The sequence below is a fragment of the Typopeltis vanoorti genome, chromosome 23, assembly GCF_054136105.1.
Source record: "Typopeltis vanoorti isolate ZY-2024b chromosome 23, IOZ_Tvanoo_1.0, whole genome shotgun sequence".
NCBI classification, from domain to species: Eukaryota; Metazoa; Arthropoda; class Arachnida; order Uropygi; family Thelyphonidae; genus Typopeltis; species Typopeltis vanoorti.
In genome coordinates, this window is record NC_143571.1 from 45,430,670 (window position 1) to 45,453,070 (window position 22,401).

Below are 22,401 nucleotides of genomic sequence, written 5' to 3' on the forward strand. Positions count from 1 at the left end.
GAATTACATAGGAATTTCTCTACTGAGTGTTCCGGTAAGATTTATGCAAGTATTCTTGAGAAACAGTTAAAAAAATTGTGGAAAGGAAGCTTGGAGAACAAGATAGATCCAGGCAAAACAGTGGTTGTCAGGATAAGATTTTCACTTTAAGACAAAAGAAGGAAGTACAGGAAGATGGTTTAATGTTACATCAGGCATGAGACAAGGGTGCACATTATCTTCATTGTTATTCATTATCTATGTGGATCACATTATGAAGAAAAGTGGTATTATATCTGATATCAAAATTGGAGATGCTGATCTTAGCTGTTTACTTTGTGCATATGATGTTATACTTGTAAATAAATGTAGTCAGCAGAGGTGGCCAACCTTTTATAGTTGATGCGTCAATTTTTTCATTTTTTACTTAAGATGCGCCATACAAACTTATACCACTTTTCAGCCCTTTTAAAATATGGTAATATGGATATATTTAACAGTTATGCATAAAATGATTTATTATATATATGGTAATATATATGGTAATATTAATATACAGACACTTTTAGCAGTTTTAAATAAAAGGATTTCATATAAAGTCAAGATAAAGATTAATTATTTTATTGAGACTTTTGAAATTGCTCTGCTTTTGCTAAGCTTGTAATGTTTGGATCAGTTACAGAATGCATCAAACAGTTTTTCAAATTTGAATCAGTCAGTCGCAACCATAGTTTGTTCTTAATCATTTTCATTAATGAAAATGCTTGTTCGCATCTGTATGTAGTTCCAAAATGTATGTAGTTCCATCACTCCCAGATGCTTCTGATATAACTCTGAGCAAATTTTCTCAGTTCGGGAAAATGTTCACAGGGCAATGATCGTCAGAAATTAATTATATCAGAAGCATCTGGGAGTGATGGAAGTTCATTAAATTTCATTTTCAATGAAGAATTGGATTGTTTTTGAGATCAATAAGTTCCATTTGTATGTTACTAGGCATCGTCAAGATTTTTTGTTCAGTAAGTGAAAAGGGATTTATAAATGCAAGTATGCAATCTTCTTCTTTGGCAAAATCGCTAAAACGACTGTTAAAGGACTCTTGCAATAATCTGAGTTTCTCAGTATATTTTGTTTAGTTGCCATTATCTTCAACAGATTTACTATGTTCTTTTAAATGTGAAAATTGACTTAAATCTTTTTCTATCTGTGAGATGAACAGTTTTAATTTCATTTTGAATGCACTGATTTCATTTACTAAGCTAGGAAACAATTTGTTCTTGCCCTGCAGTTTCAAATTTAGATCATTGAGGTGGCTGGTAACATCAACTAAAAACGTTGAATCAAATAGCCATTTCTCATCACACAACAGGGGGCTTTTTCCTCATGCAGCTCATCCTTCTCTTCCAGAAAATTATGAACACTTTCTTTCAGCTTCCAAAATCTACTGAGAACTTGTCTTTTAGAAAGCCAGCACACTTCACAATGAAGGATGAGATCACCATATTCCATAGCTAGCAGTTCACAATATTCTCTGAATTCTCTTCTGTTTAACCCTCTTGCTCTAATTTTATTCACACACTTTACAACTGGTATCATAACATGCTTCAAATTTAGAGTTTTTCCGCACAGAGATTCTTCATGTATAATACCATGATACTTTAGTAGAGAATGACCTAAAAACCTTTCAAGTAAAGTTACAGTCCCAGAAACTCTACCTACCATTGATGGTGCTCCATCAGTGCAAACACTGATGAGCTTACTAGAATCTAGTTGTTGATTTTCTAGACATGACTTTACTATGTCAAATATGTCTGACCCTTTGGTTTTTTCATGAAGTGACTCAAGACCAATAAGTTCTACAAAGATGTTAAAATTACCATCAATTCCTCTTATAAAAATGCTTAATTGGGCTACATCACATATGTCAGCGGATTCGTCCAAGGCTAAAGAAAAGAAAGAACAAGCATGAACATGGTCTTTCAATTGCTCAGTAACATCATGGGAAAGTTCTTTGATGCGTCTTGTAATTGTTTGCTTGGCCAGAGCAATTTGGTTTACTTTTCTTTCAACATTCTTATCACCAAGACATTTTGCAAATTTTTCAAGACAGGGATTAACAACTTCCTCTCCATTAGAGAAAGGCTTGCGTTTTTTAGCCAACACAAAGACAATTTCATAAGACGCCTCCAGCATTGCCACACTTTCTACAACTTCGTTTCACAAATATATTTTGTCTCTTTTTTATTTCTTCCTTTTTCTTAACCACATATTCTTTCTGCAACTCAGACCCAGGAACTAACTTCAGTTTTTCTTCTAATTCAGCTTGATGTTTTCTATAGTGTCTGTTAAGATCATCTTCTATTATCTGAGAGAGTGCTTTCACAAACAATGCACAACGGTTTTCCTGAAGGATCCGCAATAAATAAGAACTCATTTGTGCACAGTTCATTAAACTGGCGCTTGCTATCACCTTCTGCTTTTCTTCTGCTCATTTTCTTTTGCAAAGTAATGAGTAACTGACTGTAAAAAAAAATTATTTCAAAAATTAAAGCTTATTATTAAATAATTTATTTAAATTATTTTATCGTTTTAAACATTATGAACATTCAAAAACAGTTCTACAAGTTTAAGATAAGATTTCTGTTTTCATGAAGGCCTAATATAGTTCTATAAGTTTAAAAATCATGTATATATTTTTTTTTCATAGAGCGTTTTCATCTCTCTCTCTCCTAATATATATTGTGTACAGTGAAATATGAGATCGCTTCCTGCCATAAAACAGTCGATCAGCTGGCAATCACACACACAACCCAAACATCCTCATTACGAAAGCTTTCCTGATGACCAGTTAAATTTTAGGAATAAATCTACTATACATAAATAAAAAGGAAAGATATTGTATAAAAAAGACATAAAAACACACACATACAAATACGCCGAATAATTGCAGGTTTCAGTAATCAGCAAATTAGGGGAGCAGGCAAGAATTTGATATACGCGTTCAAAATGAAAACATTTATTTTTTAATTTACAGAACTATGTTAAGCCTTCATGAAAACAGAAATCTTATCTTAAACTTAAACAACTGTTTTTGAATGATTCGAAGTTCGAAAACACAGAATTGTTCACTCACATCGAATCAGAAGTTCATCGAATGTTATGACATGAGAGTCAGCTGTAAACTAATTGAGTAACTGGTGATGCATGTCAGTATTTGCCGGTGCCTGTTTCTTCAAGATCAAACAAGTATAATAAGTGTGCACTCTAGAATTCAGTGGTAGATTAATCGTGTGTTTATATATGTATAAATCGTATACAAAATTTTTAAAAATTTTTCTCTGGGGTTCAGTGTGCCACTTTTGGTGCATGCACCATAGGTTGGCCACCTCTGCAGTACAGGTCTGCAGGATTCCCTGACTAAATTGTATAACTGTTCTAATAAATTTGGTATGAAAATCAGCAATAAAAAAATAAGACAATTAAAATAGGCAGAAACATTGAAAACATCAACTGTATCCTGAATAGTGAACATGTAGAGCAAGTAAAATATTTCAGTTATTTAGGCAAACTTTTTAGTGAAGATGGCAAATTAAATATGGAAATAGACAACAGAATTAGCAAAGCTGGTATGGTAGGAATCAGCTGAATAAATTTATATGGAATAAGAGAGGAATTAGGTAAAACACAGAACTAGTTGTATATAAGACATTGTTTGAACCAATTTTAACTTATGGATCTGAGAGCTGGACTAGAAATAAACCATTTAATGAAAGACTAGAGACCACTGATATGAGAGTTCTGAGAAAGATTAGGGGAGTGAACAGATGGCTTTAATGGCACTATTATATTAAAAATGAGGATTTTAGAAAAGAACTTGACAATGTTAGCATTCAGGAATGTGCTAGCAGAGTTAATCTCATGTATTTAAACTGAATGGGAGAGGAAAGGTTAGCAAAACAAGTGTTCGTTGCCAGCATGGCAGGAAAAAGACCCAGAGGAAAACCAAGATCTAGGTAATTTGATACAGTAAAATGTACCTTAGAATATAGAAATGTAAATATGATAATATTTGAGTATTGACAGATAACAGATTACTTTGGAGAAAAATTATTGATAGGCAGCTAGTAATGATGTAACTATCATGAGGTGCTATTGTGATATCCTGTACACCCTCATATGACCTTATAACCACTTATAGACTACATAAAAAATTGGCATGCCTTATCTGCTCCAACAAAGACCAGCCATAATCCCTAGATCTGGCAGCTGTTTACCAGGTCCCTTGCACTTATAAACTATTTTACTATGGCCAAACAGGTAACACAGCCAACACCAGAATTTCTGAACATAAAGACTATCTCTTTCCACTACTACAGCCACTGAGGACTTTTTGACCATGCTTTGGACACTAAAGGATATTCTGGAAGAAGCTCTGCAGCAAATATAAATATAAATGACTATTCCTTGAATCTGCTTCTTCCTTAAGAAACTACTGAAAGCTCAACTAATCCGACTACATGAAATTGTCCCAAAATTTGGAAAGCTGTCATCCTCTGTACTGCAATGTTCATGAGTAGTGAGAATCAAAGCATGGTGAAAGGACAACTATGTGAGCCGACTAGGTGAACACTATTTAGGATTTTAGGCTTTCTTTCACCATGCTTTGATTCTCACTACTCAGTGTAGTGCTTGCATGCACATATCATATGATATTGTGTTTCCTGATGATGACAATTTGGCTTTGCCAAAATATTGGAAATATTAATTACATTTATTGTAGTTAATATTATTTTATGTTGTTATTTTCTTAAAAAGCTACAGTTAAGAATCATCATCATCATGTGTCATCTCGTGTCCAGGAGGTTTGACTACCATGATGTGACTCATGGTTGACTATGGCGTAAGGATAATGTGGTGAGTACCCTGTCACTTCCACATTATCCTTATGCCCATAGTCAACCATGAGTCACATTGGCGTGCCTTCTACCTCCATATGAGACCGGTTAACTGACCTTTAGTCAAAAGAGACCATATAAAGGTTCCTCGTGTCATGGATGGGAATTGAACCGTCTTTCCAACCAAAGGGCTTCATCTGTACCAACTGAGCTACAGAAGCTAAAAGCTAAAAAGAATGGCTTTAGTGAATGTACTGGATCCTGGTATACTTCAGTATTGGTGGAGAAATCAGATGCTATCTATAGTGAAACTGCCCATAAACAGAGAGGAAAATTGCATTCCTCTTACATATGGTTGAAAGCAGACCATAAGATGGTAATTACTGTCCAACCACAGATCCGAGACCCTAGTCTGGCAACCTGCCAAGAAGAGTCAGTTCATGCTGAAGGTGTAAAAGAAATAAAGGATGTACGAATTGGTCACCAACATGCGAAAACACGTGCTTTATATGTAAAATTTTCCAACTGTTATACAAGCAAAATAGTTACCACTTTAAAAACTGCAATGTTCATAAAAGAAAAGTTAGCTTTCTGATGTGTAATAATAAACAACTCATCCCACAAGACGGATTGATTACCCTATTATCAGAATGGATTCTCCTTCTTCTGACATGCACAGAGGTGTCGAAGAGTCTCGCATCTGTGGGTGTACTATAGATAAGTAAACCTTTATGCAAGACCAGATCAAACAACCTGGAAATATCAAGAGTGACAAACAATAAGAGTTTCTCTGTAGTGGGTAATATTGGTTGAGAGATTTGCTGGGAATCAACATTGACAGAATATATTATTGTTCTGTGGCACTGCTTCCCATGTGGGACTTTGGCCTATTTTCTGTTCTTCTCTATCCTCTGCTCTTTCATCCTTGATCTATCTCATCATTTTCCATTAAAAATTTTCTTTACCACTTTCTGATAGTAACCCCTCACAAAATCCATATTGGTAGTCATTAATCAATTGGTGAGACTCCAGGTGATGAAGTTGGCTTTTATTTTCAGGTGGGTTGATGTGAGGACAGTAGTATGATAAGTTTCCTTATGATTTTTGTCTTTTTTTTCTTCCTGAATATAGGCTTTCTTCCATGCTATAAGTACAGCTTGAACTTATTAATAATTTTTTTGTCTGATATTAAGATATTTATTACATGATATATATCATATTAAGGTTATAGCCATTCAGAGATATGCTGTCCTTGATTTTGGAGATTTTTGGTTTAACTAAATCTAAGAAGAACAGGTGTTATGGACTCTGGTCATTAAAGTCACAATGACACTGTACTTATTGAGAAGGATGGTTTGCAAATGATATACACACAGGTGTGCATGTGTGTGCGCACACACACACACACACACATCTAACACTGAACACATAAGCTTTTAATGTTTGGAAGTTGAAAGTAAGAGTAAGCTATCAGTTTCACATTACCTCCATAGATTTTCAAGAATGGTAAGCCTCCAGATTCCTTTCCAAGGTAAATTTAATTTTGAGATAAAGCCTATTGATTTTTGCAGAAACACTTTGAGTTCCTTTTCTAAACACTCTGAAATTGCAAAAACAACATCGGCATAACAAAGCCACTTAGATGGCCGGACATGAATGGACCGAAATAAATGCACTGAAGTGTTCAAATAATTGTCTAATGGAGGTAGGCAATGAGCACCTGTGGTATTTCTTCCACATTGTTTATAGATTTTGTTTTTCCATGTAAAATAGCTGAGTGTACATTTTGTGTTTGGGTTAGATGTTATGAAACATTCATGCAAATAGGTTTGTGGTAATTAGCAAATTTCAACTCACCACCAGCAGAATTCAAGATATGCACCACTTGTGCAAGAAGTGTTCCTGAAGCAAAGCTGGTGTTAGTGCAGCAGAATAATTTCTTCTAAATAATAAATACAAGATGTTATATTCAGGCTGTACTGATCAGTGAAAAGAAGCAGCAGCTATAGTATTCAATACAAGGAAAATGGGGAAGTGGACAATGAAATTTATTTGTGTCTGTGGTCCCACAGAAGGTTTGAATCATTGGAGAAGGCAGCTGACATCAAAGGAAAAGTTGATTCTTATTGGAGATCTAAACAAGAGAATAGAAAATGAATATCAGACATATAGAAATGCATGGGGGAAAATTTAGAGAAAAAGAGCAAAGTTAATAATAATGGTAATACTTGCTGGATTTATGTTCAGGACATGACCTAGTCATTAGTAACACCATATTCCAACTTAAAGATGTTCATAAATTCATATGGAAAGACATGAGAAATAAAAGTCTTATGTAGGTAGTGAGCACCATTTGGTTTTGATAGATTAGGATAAACTGGAATATTATATCAAAAAGTGTTTAAGAAAATTTTAAAAAATAATTCAAGAAATCAATCAGTCAATCAAATCAAATCCAAGAAAAAAATGAGTGTTAAGGGAAAAAAAAAATCTTTGTCTGCAAGGATAGAAAAATCAGCACTTCATAGTAGACTCAAGAAGTTAGAAGCAACTTTTATCATAATTATTTTATTAAGATGCAGAGTTGATTATTATTATTATTATTTTTTTTTTAACATGATTCTCACCTACAAACGTTTGTAAACCTGTTGCACTGGGTGTCCTAAAAGTTCTTGTGTAGTTAGTTTTAAACTTTAATTACTTAAGATACATAATGTTACCAACTTATAGTGTGATAGGTTTATTCCCAAAGTTTGACGTAACCATCAAACTGATTTTCGAACTTTGTGAAAACATTCACCAGCTGCTGCTCAGTGACTAAGTCAATTGAATTTGTAATCCTATCCCTAAGATCATCCAGAGAATGAGGTTTGATGCATAGACAACCATTTCAAACATGGCCCCACAAAAGAAAGTCCAGTGGCATGGGACTGAGGTGGCCAAGAAATATGCCCTCCTCTTTCTTAGCCGCTTTGTTGGTGAGTGGAATGCATTGCCAGGGTGCATTGTGAATGTGGATAGTATAAATAACTTCCAAGTTCATTATGATAAACATGTTGCTGGTTGAGTGGGCCTCCTGCAACGAGTCTATTGACTCCATTGAGGTTACTAAAATAATTATAAGAATAAGAATGCCATTGATTATCTGCCTTATCAGAGATTCTGAGCTAAGGAAGATGAAATTTAATTATTCCAGCCCATGACATATCTATTCCATTATTCCTTGATGCCCATTCAGATATTATTATTATGTGGGCACCTCCATGGACTCCAAAGACTCATTGCAGGAGATCCAATATATCCATACAATCTATCATACCTCTCCTTGAACCCATTAATAGACAAAGCACTCACAAGAGACTCTGGCAACCCATTTCACTCATTCACAACCCTCCAAGCAAAAAATCTAGTCTTTGCAATCTTACTAACCACACTTTTATTCAACTTCTAGGGATAACCCTTTGTTCTAGTCTCTCTAGCCAAGTGCTGAAACATTTTCCTTACATCAATTCTATAAAACTCTTTAAGTAACTTAAATGTTTCTATCATATCCCCTCTTTTTCTCCTATCAACCAACTTCTGCAATCCATACACCCTCAATCTCTCCTCATAGGGAACATTCCACAGGCCACTCACCATCTTGGTCACACCTCTGAATCCTCTCCACCGTATCATCGTCTCTAAGAAACCCATGGGACCAGACTCGAGCACAATAATCCAGATGTGGATGTATCAAGGCCTTATAAAGAGAACTAACTTCCTATCCCTACATGTTCATGTGTTCTTCGGTAGGCAAGTAATCTTATGGACTACCTTAGCAATATGTCCTCTGAACTTTAACTCTCTGTCCACCCCCTCCCCCCTAAATCTCTAGCTTCATTTTTTCTTAGAGTACAGTGCCATAAATGTGATACATGGCTTGTAATCTATTTTTCCCAAAATGCATAACTTTACATATCTCCACATTAAACTGACACCGATTAACCTTTGCCCATACTGACAGCCTATTTAAATCATCCTGCAAGCTCTCCACATCACCTTTTTTAACTATTACTCTAACTAATTTTGCATCATCAGCAAACAACTGAATATTTCCTTTCAAGGTTATTTCCTATATCATTTATGTACAAAATTAAACAGCAATGGTCTCAGCACTGAACCTTGTGGCACACCACTAGTCACATGTTTTTTGCCTCGATTCTGTCGCTCCATATACCACTTTTTGATATCTGTCCAGCAGCCACCCTCTTATCCACGTAACCAGTGTCATGTCCATCCCCATTTGTTCTAATTTGCATAACAGAGTTTCATGTGGTATTCTGTCAAATGCCTTTTGCAAAATCCAACAGAATAATTCTGTAGTAATTTCCTTTATCCAACTTACTGTTACTTTATTACAAAAAAAGTTAGAAAATTACTGAGGCATGACCAACCCTTCACAAAGCCATGCCGGCCCTCATAGAATATCATATTTTTATCTACCCATTCTTGAATTCTCTTTTTTACCAATTTTTCTAGTATCTTTACCACCATGGTGGTAAAGGTACTAGAAAAATTAGGTAGAGTAATAGTTAATCAAGGCAATGTGGAAAGGTGGTAAAAGTACTAGAAAAATTGGTATACTGATTGCTACTGCAGTCTTAGAACCTCCCTTATGCAAGTGAATTATTTTGCCCTCTTTCCACTCGCTTGGAACTCTACCAGAGCTGAGACTTAAATTAAGGAGCTTGGTTAGAGGCATTGCCACTTCCTTTCCCTAAATAACGGAACAGCCATCTGATGATAACTATTAAGTTGAGCGAGCCACATGAAGTGTGAAAATAACCTTTTCTAATACTTACGAATTCTGAATGTATAAGTATAAAAAGTATCACTATTTAAAAATTTTTAAATTATTCGTAATTTGGATCCACTTTTTGTACATCTCCCTCCTCATGTTCTTATATTTGTATAATGTAAGAAATTAAATTAGAATTATTAATTGTTTGAATTATATGTGAATGAAATAAAAAATTACCTCTATCAGTCATTGTATAGATCTGGAAAGTGTTGTGAATATTGTAAAAACATAATATTTGAGTAAAAAAAAGTTTTGATCGTAAAAGGATCAAAACATTTTTACTTTTTTTTAAATACCTTTTACTTTAGTCCTATATTTTGATTTTAGAAACAGTATTAATATCTAAAATAAAGATTTTTAACAGGGCACTTCACATGTCTGGTATGGAAGACTTGTTGCTCTACCTTTCAGCTTCTGAAGAAGAAGAACAATATTGTTTTCATGTTCTTGAAATAATTTCACTTATGTTCCGAGAGCAGGTAAAGAAATATTTAATCATGCCAGCAGCATGTTTGAATACTTATCAGTTATTGAATAATTAAATACAGTCAACTTCCACTATAAAGTTATAGAGATTAAAGGAATACTTTGTTATTGTGAGAATGCTTTTACTAGAGAATTCTTTTAGAATAACTGTGCTGGTTTTGGAGCAATATCTTATTAGTCTTTTGTAATTTGTTTTAATATGCAAATTCACTATAGAAAATAGTGTTTGATATAGTGAGAACTGACTGTTTTGCCCTCTTTAATAGTTAACAAAATGACATTGCTGATTGCACTGTGATATTTAAATAATTTTCTTTGTTATGATTGATTTTTATATTATTATTATTAGAAATATAATATGAGAGAGTTAATTAGAATTTTATGATGCTAATTAGTAATTGTGCTGCATTTCTGTAGAATTAACAGAAAATTTAAGTTTGAAATTTGCAATGGCGTTTGTAATACATTAAAAAATAGATTATGCTTTCCAAGTAGAGATTTGCACCCCTGTATAAATAAGTGGACAAGATTTAAATCCCATTAATAGAAGATTTTTTTTTCTATGATTTTCATTTAGTATTCATATGATCTTAGAGATTTACTGAAATTCTTACAGACAAACTTACCATTTTGTTTTTAAACATATGTAATTTAATTAACAACAAAAAGAAAGCCTATCATAAATAGTTAAAACTTGCTGTGTGGAGGAAAAATAACTTCATACAGCAAGTTTTTTGGATTGTTCAGAATCATAAATGCTACCTTCAGAGTATGCAATAAATATTTTTTTAAATTGAATAGATTAGTTTAAGATTTCAGTAACATGTAATAATCTACTGTTGAAACTCTGTGCAGTGTTTATTTTGCCAAGTATGATTTCCATATAAACTTACTTGACTCTTTTATATGTAAATAAAAATTTTCTTAAAGCTTTCCTTATGACAAGTTACTTTTTTCTTTAATCCTTTTTTTTTCCCCTTAAAATACTTAGGACAATGATGTGAATCCTACTCATGAAAAGCTTTTTTAACCTATAATACAATAGTAGTAGTTAAGTGACTAAGTTAGGTAATCTGAAAACACTACTCTATAGACCAAACATGGAATGTTCATGCTTGGTCTATAGAGCTTTCTGGAAGCCTGCAGACTTCCAGTAAACTGACTAAAGACTTTCACAAACATCCATGCTGCAGTGAGATTTTAACCCACAACTTGTTGACTGGTGATCAAGTGTGCTATCCACTTGGCCAACCAGGTTTGTTTTTGTGCCAGTTAAAACAAATCATTGCAAGTTATTTCATTATGACAGTTTAAGCTAAATATAATAGAGCACGTACAGTATAGTAACTTTTTAATGTTTTCTTCTTTTGGGTTCTTTTGTATGTGTGTAATTTTTTTTTATGCATTAATTTTCTTTTTTCTTCATGTTCTCATCAAGATGGTCATATTTGATAAAAATCCTTTGCATTTAGGATGTTTTTCAAATATGAGTATTTATGGGTTGGTTTACCTGTTGCTGGAGAAAATATAACTTGCTGTTATTCTCATTTGTTATCATTCTCAGTCTCCTCATACTTTCTTCCATAAAAAAAACATCAGAACATATTGGAATTATGCAAGATAAGCTGTACAAATTGGTCACAACGATTAGCAACTGTGTTTTTCAGATTCTACATTAGAGCTTTGAGAGTGCTGAATCTGGTGACAGCATCTGAGAACTTGGCAGTAAGCAGTAGCCAATGCAGCTGCAGTTCCTCTGACTGAGGAAGCAGTCATTTGACCTTGACCTGAAAGACTATTGGTGGTCATCTTAAAGCAGCATAAGAATTTGGATGGAAGAGATATTAGCAGTGCATGCATAGCTGAATTATTATTATTATTTACAGCATCTCCATGGAATCCAGAGATCATCGCGGGAGACCCAAATCAAGCATCATATGCAGAAATCATATCATACCTCTCTTTGAATCCATTCACTGCCAAGGAACTCACAACTAATTCTAGCAATCCATTTCACTCACTCACCACTCTCCACATGAAAAATCTGGTCTGCACATCTCTATTAACCACACTCTTACACAACTTCCATGGATGGCCCCTAGTTCTCTGTCCATTTGTCATATATTGAAAAATTTCACTTGCATCAATTTTATAAAACCCCTTTAATATCTTAAAAGTTTCTATCATGTCCCCCTCTTTTCTGCCTATCAACTAAACTTTGTAACACACAAACCTTCAACCTATCCTTGTAGGAAGTATTACCTAGACTTGTCACCATCTTGGTCACTTGTCTCTGAATCTTTTTGACCACATCCTGGTCCCCAAGAAACCCAGGTGACCAAATCTGTGCGCAGTTGTCAAAATGTGGCCAAATCATTACTTTATAAAGATGGGTAATAACTTCCTTATCTTTACTTGTTAGTGTTTTTCAACATCCAAGTAATTTGTTGAGCTATTTTACCAACTTTAGCAATATGCCCTCTGAACTTTAACTCTTTGTCCACCATTATCCCCAAGTCCCTAGCCTCATCAATTCCTGCAACCCAATACCATCAATATGATACACCATATGCAACCTTTTCAACCTGAAGTGCATAATCTTATGTTGCAATTAAATTGATCATTATCCTTTGCCCACAATGCCAATTTATTTAAATCATCCTGCAGGATATCTACATCACCTTTATCAACTATTGCTCTTCCCAGTTTTTCATCATCAGCGAACAACTGAACATCCTCTCTTAAATCTTTCCCTGTCATTGATATACAAATTAATGAGTAGTGGCTGGCCCTAGTACCGAACCCCAAGGAACTCCACTAATCACCATCGTTCTCCTAGACTCCAGTCCACCATATACTACTCTCTGTTGTCTGACCGTCAACTATAGCCCTATCCATGCTACTAGCCTAATATCCTTTCACCCACTCTCTCCAGTTTTTGTAATAGTTTCCAATGTGGTATTCTGTCAAATGCCTTGGCAAAGTCAAGCAGTATCATGGTTAGCCATCACCTTTATCCATTTCTGCTGTCACTTGATTATAAAATGTGAATAAGTTACTAAGAGAGGACCTACTCTTTACAAAGCTATGCTGCCCACTATTGCATCCCTATCTACCCACTGTTGTATTTTACTTTTCACCAACTTTTCCAATACTTTGACAACCACTCCTGATCTATTAATTGGTCTGTAGTTTGCTACCTCTGTCTTGGAGCCACCATTATGCAATGGTACTATCTTTCCCTCTTTTCACTCCCTTGGAACCCTGCCAGAGATGAGACTTAGATTGAACAACTTCATCACAAACAATGCCAGTTCTCTTGCACATTCACATAGTACATGGAATGATATTCCATCCAGTCTCACTGCTGTGTTCACATTCATATTTTTTAATATGCCGAACACCTCCTGTTCATCTACCTCAATGTTGATATGCATCTCTGTAACATCTGTATCAACTATAAAATCACCACCTGGATGACACCTTTGCAAAATGATCACTCAGTAACTCAACTATTTCTTTTGGTTCAGTCACCTTCCTACCATGAGCATTGTTTAAAGTCATTCTACCATAGTCATTTTATCTCTTACTTGCTACATAATGAAAAAACTCTTTAGGGTTTACTTTGGTCTGTTTGGCTAATTCTCTCTCATAGTTTGATTTGGTCTTCCTTTCCATACTAGTCACCCTTCTTGCTTGCACTTTGTACTGCTCACGTGTATCGCTTTTAATATCTCCTTCACAATTTTCTTTTCTTTTTTTTTTTTTTTTTGCAGTTCTTGCTTTACATCTCTACTCATCCACTTAATTCCAAGTTGGCTTATCCTCCTGACCTTGAGTATGCAGTCTGATACTGCTATCTTCAAGCAATCTCTGACCACTTGCCATGCACTAGTGACATTCTTTCCTTGTAGCTTCTCAAGCCATGGCACTGTTCTAAGATGACTCCTGAGTCTGTCATAATCACCAACTTTATAATTGAACATAAACCCCTTCAGGGCAGAGAAATCCACATGTTTGGCAACTTTCCAAAACAAGATTGCATGGTCACTCTCCCCAGTTGGAGGCAGAGTGTTTACCTTGGTTATAGATACATCTTCTGATGCTATTATCAGATCCAACACCCTCAAACCCCCCCTTGTTCCCTCTATAATTGTTTCATATAATTATCCCTTAGCAACTGTATAAATTCCACTTCCATCTTGCTATACTCCCTTTCCTCCCACCAATCGATGTCCCCATAGTTAAAGAGTCCCATAATAATTGTTCAGCCTACACTTGTTGTGCCGATTTGCTGATACAATCTACATCTTTCTGTGGACCCTCCCTAGTCTATATCAGCACCCAATAACATATTTTGTCCTGTTTGCTTCTCTCTTACACCAGATAGCCTCAAGGGAACCATCTCCCTCAGACCTAATATTCTCTTTAACTTCTACTTTTGTTGGTTATAATTATTCGGCTATCATCAGCAATACCCCACCTCCTGTCCTGTTCCTTCTATCCTCCCTGAAAATACAATACCCTTTACATTCTATCCCTTTAACTATATCATTTTCAGTCAACCAGGTTAACAAGGAAATCTGGAGATGGAAGTGTAATAGTGTGGGATTGATTCTCATAGTTTGGATTAAGTCAGTTTGCTCCTAGTTTGGAATCATTACTACGAGGTCCCAATTCCCACACTCTGATTCTGGTTGTTTGTTTGAAATCACAGCCAAGGCTATAAGGTCATTGTATTATGTTTGCCTAACATATGTTCTTATGACTAGTTTGTCTGACTTGTGAGATGAAAAACTCAAGTTCCCAGAAGGAAAAGCTTTCCTAGTTCCATTTGAGAGCACCTAGATGGACACCTATGCATACCCTACATTGTGGTAGTTTATAAAACTTGTCCTTAAATCTTCTGATGTGATAATACTCCATATCACAACACATTGATTGCAGATTTGTGGTTTGAAGAGAGTCCCATTGATCCCAAGATCGTCTGTCTATAATGTAGAATTAAGCCATGGCCATGATGGTCTTCATTTATTAATATTTTAAGAGGTAGGGACAGAACACTCCAACTTCCTACCTGAAATTTGTTTCCATAACAAATTAAAGCAGTTATTATAGTCAAAGATAGAACATCTATATTCTTCTGCTTCTGACAGGCATATGTTGTCTGGCAAATATAAACAAAACATATCAATGTTTTGTTTATATTTTCTAGACAACAATACTCTCTTGCCATTTGGTAGGAGAGTAATAAGAAACCGTGTGTAGAGGCTGAAGTGCTGTGAGGACACCATGTTGGAGGCTTAATGGATTTTTTACAACACTCAGAAAGGATTAAAACAGAATTTAATACTTACTATATTTCGTCTCAGTCACTGAGACATCTTCAGGGATTACAAAGAAACTAATGTAACATAAACACAAATAACAAACAATACTAAACCCAACCACTTGGATGACACTAAAGTTAACTAGGTGGAGCACCCTAAGACCTATAGTAGATGCCACTAACACACCTTGCTATAAACTGTCAAAACAACTGGCCAACTCTCTGACTCCCCTCACTGGATTTTCTACATCCTATATAACAAACTCTACCCATTTTCAAACCCTCATAGAAAATTTAACCTTAAATAACACAGACATATTGGTAAGCTTTGACATATCCTCATTGTTTACCAATATCCCCTTAATTGATACCTTAACACTCTTAGAAAACGTTTTTCCTTCTGACATCTTAGATCTCTTTTCCTTTGCCATCAATTCTGGTTATTTTTCTTGGAAGAACAAAATCTACAAGCAGATAGAGGGAACCACCATGGATTCCCCCCTTCACCCCCTCTTGCCAATTTGTATATGGAAGATTTTGAAAAACGAGCCATAGACTCAGCCCCTCTCAAACCTTCTATCTGGCTAAGATATATTGATGATGTATTCTCTATTTGGCCTCATGGTCCAGACACATTAGACCCTTCCTCAGTCACCTCAACAGCCTACATCCAAGAATCCAGTTTACGATGGAAAGGGAGAAGAACAATTGTTTACCCTTCTTAGACACCTTAGTTACATGCCTTCCTAACGGTACACTTTTCTTCACTGTATATAGAAAACCCACACACACAGGCAGATACATTCATCAACTCTCCCACCACCACCCCACTCAGCAATATGACATTATTAAAATTCTTACCAAGAGAGCCCAATCTTTGTTCCAGTGAAACCGCCCTTACATCTGAACTTGACCACATACACAACACTTTCCTCTCCAATGGCTACAGTGATCAGAGTATCAAAAAAATAATCAGTTCCTCCCCCATTCCCCGGTCTTCTCATCAGAAAGAGTTTAGAAATGCCATCACCATACCCTACATATCCGTGGCACATCCGAAAAAATAGCCAAGATTTTAAACAAGTACAACCTGCACACAGCATTTAAGCCCCACCGCAAACTTGCTACCCTTATCCGTTCTACAAAAGATCAGCTCCCTTCTCTCTCAGTGCCTGGAGTTTATAAAGTACCCTGTTCGTCTAGGCTAGCATACTTTGGACAGACAGGCAGATCAGCAACCATCTGCCTGGAGGAACACAAGTCATACATCTGCAACCACGACTATGGTCAGTCAGGCCTTTCTGACTATGTCTTGGATACAACCCATAGGATCTCTTGGAAAAAACCACCATGCTCACACCACAGCAAATTCAAAAAAGAGAGACTATTCTTAGAATCAGCAGCAGCTCTCAGAAATCAAATCTTAATAAATACAGTTGCATTAAGTTCCTAAGATTTGGGAAACACTTATCACCAGAGGTCCCACTCTACATTCCAGGCCACCTACAACCACTCTTAGAGGGCTCCACCTAGTTAGGACTTTTAGTGTCACCCACGTGGTTGAGCTTAGTATTGTTTGTTATTTGTGTTTATGTTACATTAGTTTTTTTGTAATCCCTGAAGATGTCTCAGTGACTGAGACAAAATATAGGAATTATTAAATTCTGTTTAATCCTTTCTGAGTGTTGTAAAAAATCCATTAAGCCTCCAACATGAAGTAATAAGAAACCATTTGGCAAACTATTAATTAATAGTTTGCTTACTGCATTGTGGTGTGGATCTTTATGCTTTTAGGTAGTAGATTATTTTCATCGCTGTGTGATGAAAATAATCTACTTATTGGATCACCCTGCTTATTGGATACCTGAAGTGGCTCGAAAAGTACCATATTTAATCTCATGAACAGAATTCCCAGATTCTCTACCATTAGCTCATATCCATAATACTGATGGGACTATAGATCTACCCCATTTCATGGGCAGGGAAAAGAAAAAGTCATAAAAAAAGCTGAGCAAGACTTGGCACCACTGGTATTGCACCCTTTCATTCTCTTTCTGCTAATCAGTGTAACTTTTTATGGTATGTCCTTCCACTTTCATAAGATATAGAAAGATGACAGATGTCATATGAGTGTTGGAATTTTATGACCATTTATTCCTGAAAGTGTTTTCTGGTGCTACTGTTTTGGTGTTACAAATGCATAGTAACCATCTGTGGTGAATGCATTTAGGTAACTATCTCATAACAGTTGTATAAATTCCATTTCCTTCATTCCCTGTGATCATTCTTCCTTCTAGTGCTCAAGTAAAATGCATTCTTCAGATATTTGCCATTACAAAGAACATTCATCTGACTATAATGTGACTTATTGCCCCTCTTTTCAGAATTTGTGTTCCTTGATCTATGTCAATCAACAGTAAGTATCTACTGTTGTTAATATCAGTATAGGCTGCAGTCCTTTCATGAAAATTCATAGCTTGCAGTTTTCTATGTATCATGGAAACATTTATGGAATTACTCGTGGCTATATTATTATTATTATTCGTGACACCTGCAAGGAGTCCAAAGACTCATCGCGGGAGGACACCTATTGTACAACTCTCTGTCTCCACCGCTACACCGAACCTCTACTACCAGTCATCTACATCAGTGCCATCTACTGCCCACCACCACAGCTAGTATTTTTTGTCTGTAAATTGCGTGTGTTCTGAAGGGCCGATTTGTCTGTATGCGGGATGAAAAACCCGAGTTTCCGGTAGGAAAAAACCCTGTTATCACCGTATGAGAACGGCTAACTCACCTTAGATTGAAAAAGTCCATATAGAAAAACTCCATGACAGGAGGAGAAAAAGATTCCTCCCATCATGACGAGACTTCAGCTTAGGCCTTTTCCAATTGTAGGCTGCAACGCACCGTCGTTCTTCCAATTGCACTACATATACATTTCCAAACACAGATTCTTGGACAGCAAGACAAGTTGATCAGGCTTCTGCTAGTCAATCAGTATTTTAAGCCAACCAGGCTGGTCATTTGTGTTTGGTGTTGCCTGTGGACTTCCATTTTCTTTGTATATTGCTAGTTGTCACTTGGGAATGCTTTAGTATTTTATAATATTACATAATATCACATACATTTTCCCCAAATAATATCTTTCTTTATCCTCTGAAACACTGCTGAATTTTTTTGCATATTGTTAGGCATATAGTGTTTAGTTAAATTAATCGCCTCTCCAGTCAACATGTTTACAATCATTCATCCATTTTATAACTGCCAGCTGTACCATCATTTACAAGATGGAATTTTAAGATAATGCAAACTATTGATAAACAGTACCTAAATTGCTTGTCATTTGATGCATCATGTACAGTTTGTACATTGTTATGTAATGCCTGTAGGTAGTTACTGGAATTCATAAGAAAGAATACCTAAGTGATGTGAAATATAAAAGGGAACTTAAAAAGTGCTATTGCTGAACATATCTTCACTGAATGACATAATGGGCTGGCCATCTCATCAGTGCCTTACCTAAATGACAACTTCTTTAACATTCCTTAAACATCCTAATGAATGTTTTAGGAATCTTCTGAAGTGATTTATTTTCAAGGCACTTTAAGCAGAAATTAGGGTCTCATTTTTATAATACTTAGAATTCCTACCCTACAGGTATTGCATAACAATGTGCACACTATCCATGATGTATCAAATGACGCTTGATTAGCTACTTTTGAGGTATCTGTTGAATGCTGTTGTACTACCCTGTATCAATACAGTTCACCATTATGAATATTCTGGGTTTCTTTTGCCTTGATGGCATCATCGTGCTGCATGATAATGCTGTGCCACATTCTGCAGTTGCACATATAACTTCCAGTTATATGGTGTTATAAACTGAAACTTGCAGTTTTTGCTCCATGAAATTAGAAAAACTAACCAGAGACTGACTTACTCAGCAAACTAGGAGATAGGATTATCTGTCCTCTCATTGCATTAATTAGGTTCATATGATTACACCAAAAATAGTTATAGAAAATCAAATAATAGAATAGATGACACAGTGTAATTATTTAGGCTGCATAATGACATATCTAAAAGATAAAGATATAGATAAAAAAATAAAGAAATTTCAGAAAATCTGTGGAACAATTAAAAGGACACTGAATAAAAACAAGATAAGAAACTCAACTAAAATTTTACAAAATAATGGCCACTCCTATTATATGGTTCAGAAACATAGACTGTTATAAAGGTTATAAAGAAAGATGAAAATAAAATACAAGCTGCAGAGATGAGATTTTTAAGGATGCACAAAATTGGACCATATAAGAAATGAAGATATCAAAAAAAAAAAAAAAAAAAACTGGATATTTATAACGTAAATGAAAAGATCAAGGAATATGGAGAGAAATGGAAAGATATCGGCTTCCAAAAGAAGTGGATAGATATAGACTGGGGGGAGGAAGACCAGAGGCAAGATGAAAAAAACAGTGATGAGACTCCCACTCCTATTATATGGTTCAGAAACATGGACTGTTATAAAGGTTATAAAGAAAGATGAAAATAAAATACAAGCTGCAGAGATGAGATTTTTAAGGATGCACAAAATTGGACTATATAAGAAATTAAGATATCAAAAAAAAAAAAAAAAAAAACTGGGTATTTATAACGTAAATGAAAAGATCAAGGAATATGGAGAGAAATGGAAAGATATCGGCTTCCAAAAGAAGTGGATAGATATAGACTGGGGGGGAGGGGGAGGAAGACCAGAGGCAAGATGGAAAAACAAGATGATGAAGCTGGAACAGGAAAATGCCTAATCCTTGAAGAGAAGAAGAAGAAAAAGGTTCATATGAAGGCAATTTACTTGGCCATGACAGACCAGCGAGCCTAATCCATTAAAGGGAAAAACAGGATGAGATTTCAATAAACCTTAAAGCTGTTCAGTATTTACATTTTTAAGGAGTAGCAAAAGTATGGGAAACAGTATTTCATCTGCAGTGTAATCACTTAATTTGTTTTAGAGTTGATAAGGAAAGGGTTCAAGAATTGTTTTTTAAATAAAAATTCTCATCTCAAATGTGATTTACTTACTTGGAAGGCACTGCAACTTTGTCAGATCATTTATGACATTGCTGAACATGGAAAAAGGTTGAATAAAAGCCAAAAGGCTATTTTTCTGGCAACCTTAATAATAATGAAGGGGATACAAATCCTTTGATGTTTATCTGCCAGTAAGCGAAACTCTAAGAACTAGGACTAAGATCTACGAGTTTCATACCGAAAAACTATTGGCAAATCCAAGTGTAAGTAACCACTTGGTAGTACAACACCAAGGCAACTCATATCAAAGGTGGAGCAAGCTCCCTAACTATCCTTGATATTTTCTCATAATGTAAAAACACAGCCACTAGGGGATGTAATACTGTAATTACATTATGAGGAGAGGTCACTACCCAGACCGGTTTCAACCTTTTTTTGAGGTCTCATCAGTGAGTAGGTAGACCTGGAAGATAACAAGGTTTAAGTGAAAAGAACTCACATAGCTTGACTATATGAATGCTATAAAGGTGTGCCTGTATATTATAACATAGAATAAAAGCCAAAAGGCTATTTTTCTGGCAACCTTAATAATAATGAAGGGGATACAAATCCTTTGATTTTATCTGCCAATAAGCGAAACTCTAAGAACTAGGACTAAGATCTATGAGTTTCATATTATGAGAAAATATCAAGGATAGTGAGGGAGCTTGCTCCACCTTTAATATGAGTTGCCTCGGTGTTGTACTACCAAGTGGTTACTTACACTTTGATTTGCTGATAGTTTTTCGGTATGAAACTCATAGATCTTAGTCCTAGTTCTTTGCTTACTGGCAGATAAACATCAAAGGATTTGTATCCCCTTCATTATTATTAAGGTTGCCATAAAAATAGCCTTTTGGCTTTTATTCTATGTTATAATATACAGGCACACCTTTATGGCATTCATATAGTGAAGGTATGTAAGTTCTTTTTACTTAAACCTTGTTATCTTCCAGGTCTACCTACTCACTGATGAGACCTCAAAAAAGGTTGAAACCGGTCTGGGTAGTGACCTCTCCTCATAATGTAATTACAGTATTACATCCACTAGTGGCTGTGTTTTTACATTATGAGAAAATATCAAGGATAGTGAGGGAGCTTGCTTCACCTTTGATACAAGTTGCCTTGGTGTTGTACTACCAGGTGGTTACCTACACTTGGATTTGCCGATAGTTTTTCGGTATGAAACTCATAGATCTTAGTCCTAGTTCTTAGAGTTTCGCTTACTGGCAGATAAACATCAAAGGATTTGTATCCCCTTCATTATGGAAAAAGGTTCTTGGAGTGGACAAATGGAAATGAATATGATGAATATTCATTTCCATTCAATGAATATGAAAACTGATGAATACGAAGTCAAAGATTAAGTACAGAAATTATACATAAATAAAATAATGAAGGTGGGAAGGTTATTAGAACAATTGATTGTTTAGAACAAACAATAGTCCTTAGAGGTGAAAATAGATTTTTGAGAAACAAAAGCTAAAAGTATTTGCGAAACTGATGCTGTACATGCTTTTCTTGTGAAAATAGGACAAAAATAAAACATTTTATGTTGAGTGTTAACGGATGGCAAGAGGGTCATTACTTTTCTAATTGATTCAGAATCAATTTAGCAATTTCAATTTTAAATTATAGTTGTGTATTTTTGTGTTTTTCATATCTTTTATTTATTTTTCTCAAAGATTTTTTTCTTTCTGAAACAGTAAATCAATTATTGATTGTAATTGTACAATAATAATATTTGATGTATGTTACAGCAAGGTTCACTTTCATACATTTTGCAATTAGTACAT

At 35.2% G+C, this 22,401-nt stretch overlaps 1 protein-coding gene across 3 annotated transcripts in view; it reads left to right on the forward strand.

Moving 5' to 3' along the window:
- The window catches only part of LOC150093816 (protein timeless homolog), a 671,138-nt gene that overhangs the window by 39,488 nt on the left and 609,249 nt on the right, over nt 1-22,401 (forward strand). For all 3 annotated transcript variants that reach the window (XM_090412553.1, XM_090412554.1, XM_090412555.1), the window contains one exon: nt 10,079-10,193. In XM_090412553.1, coding sequence (XP_090268679.1) covers nt 10,079-10,193 — 115 coding nt within the window. The remainder of the gene's footprint in view (nt 1-10,078; nt 10,194-22,401) is intronic.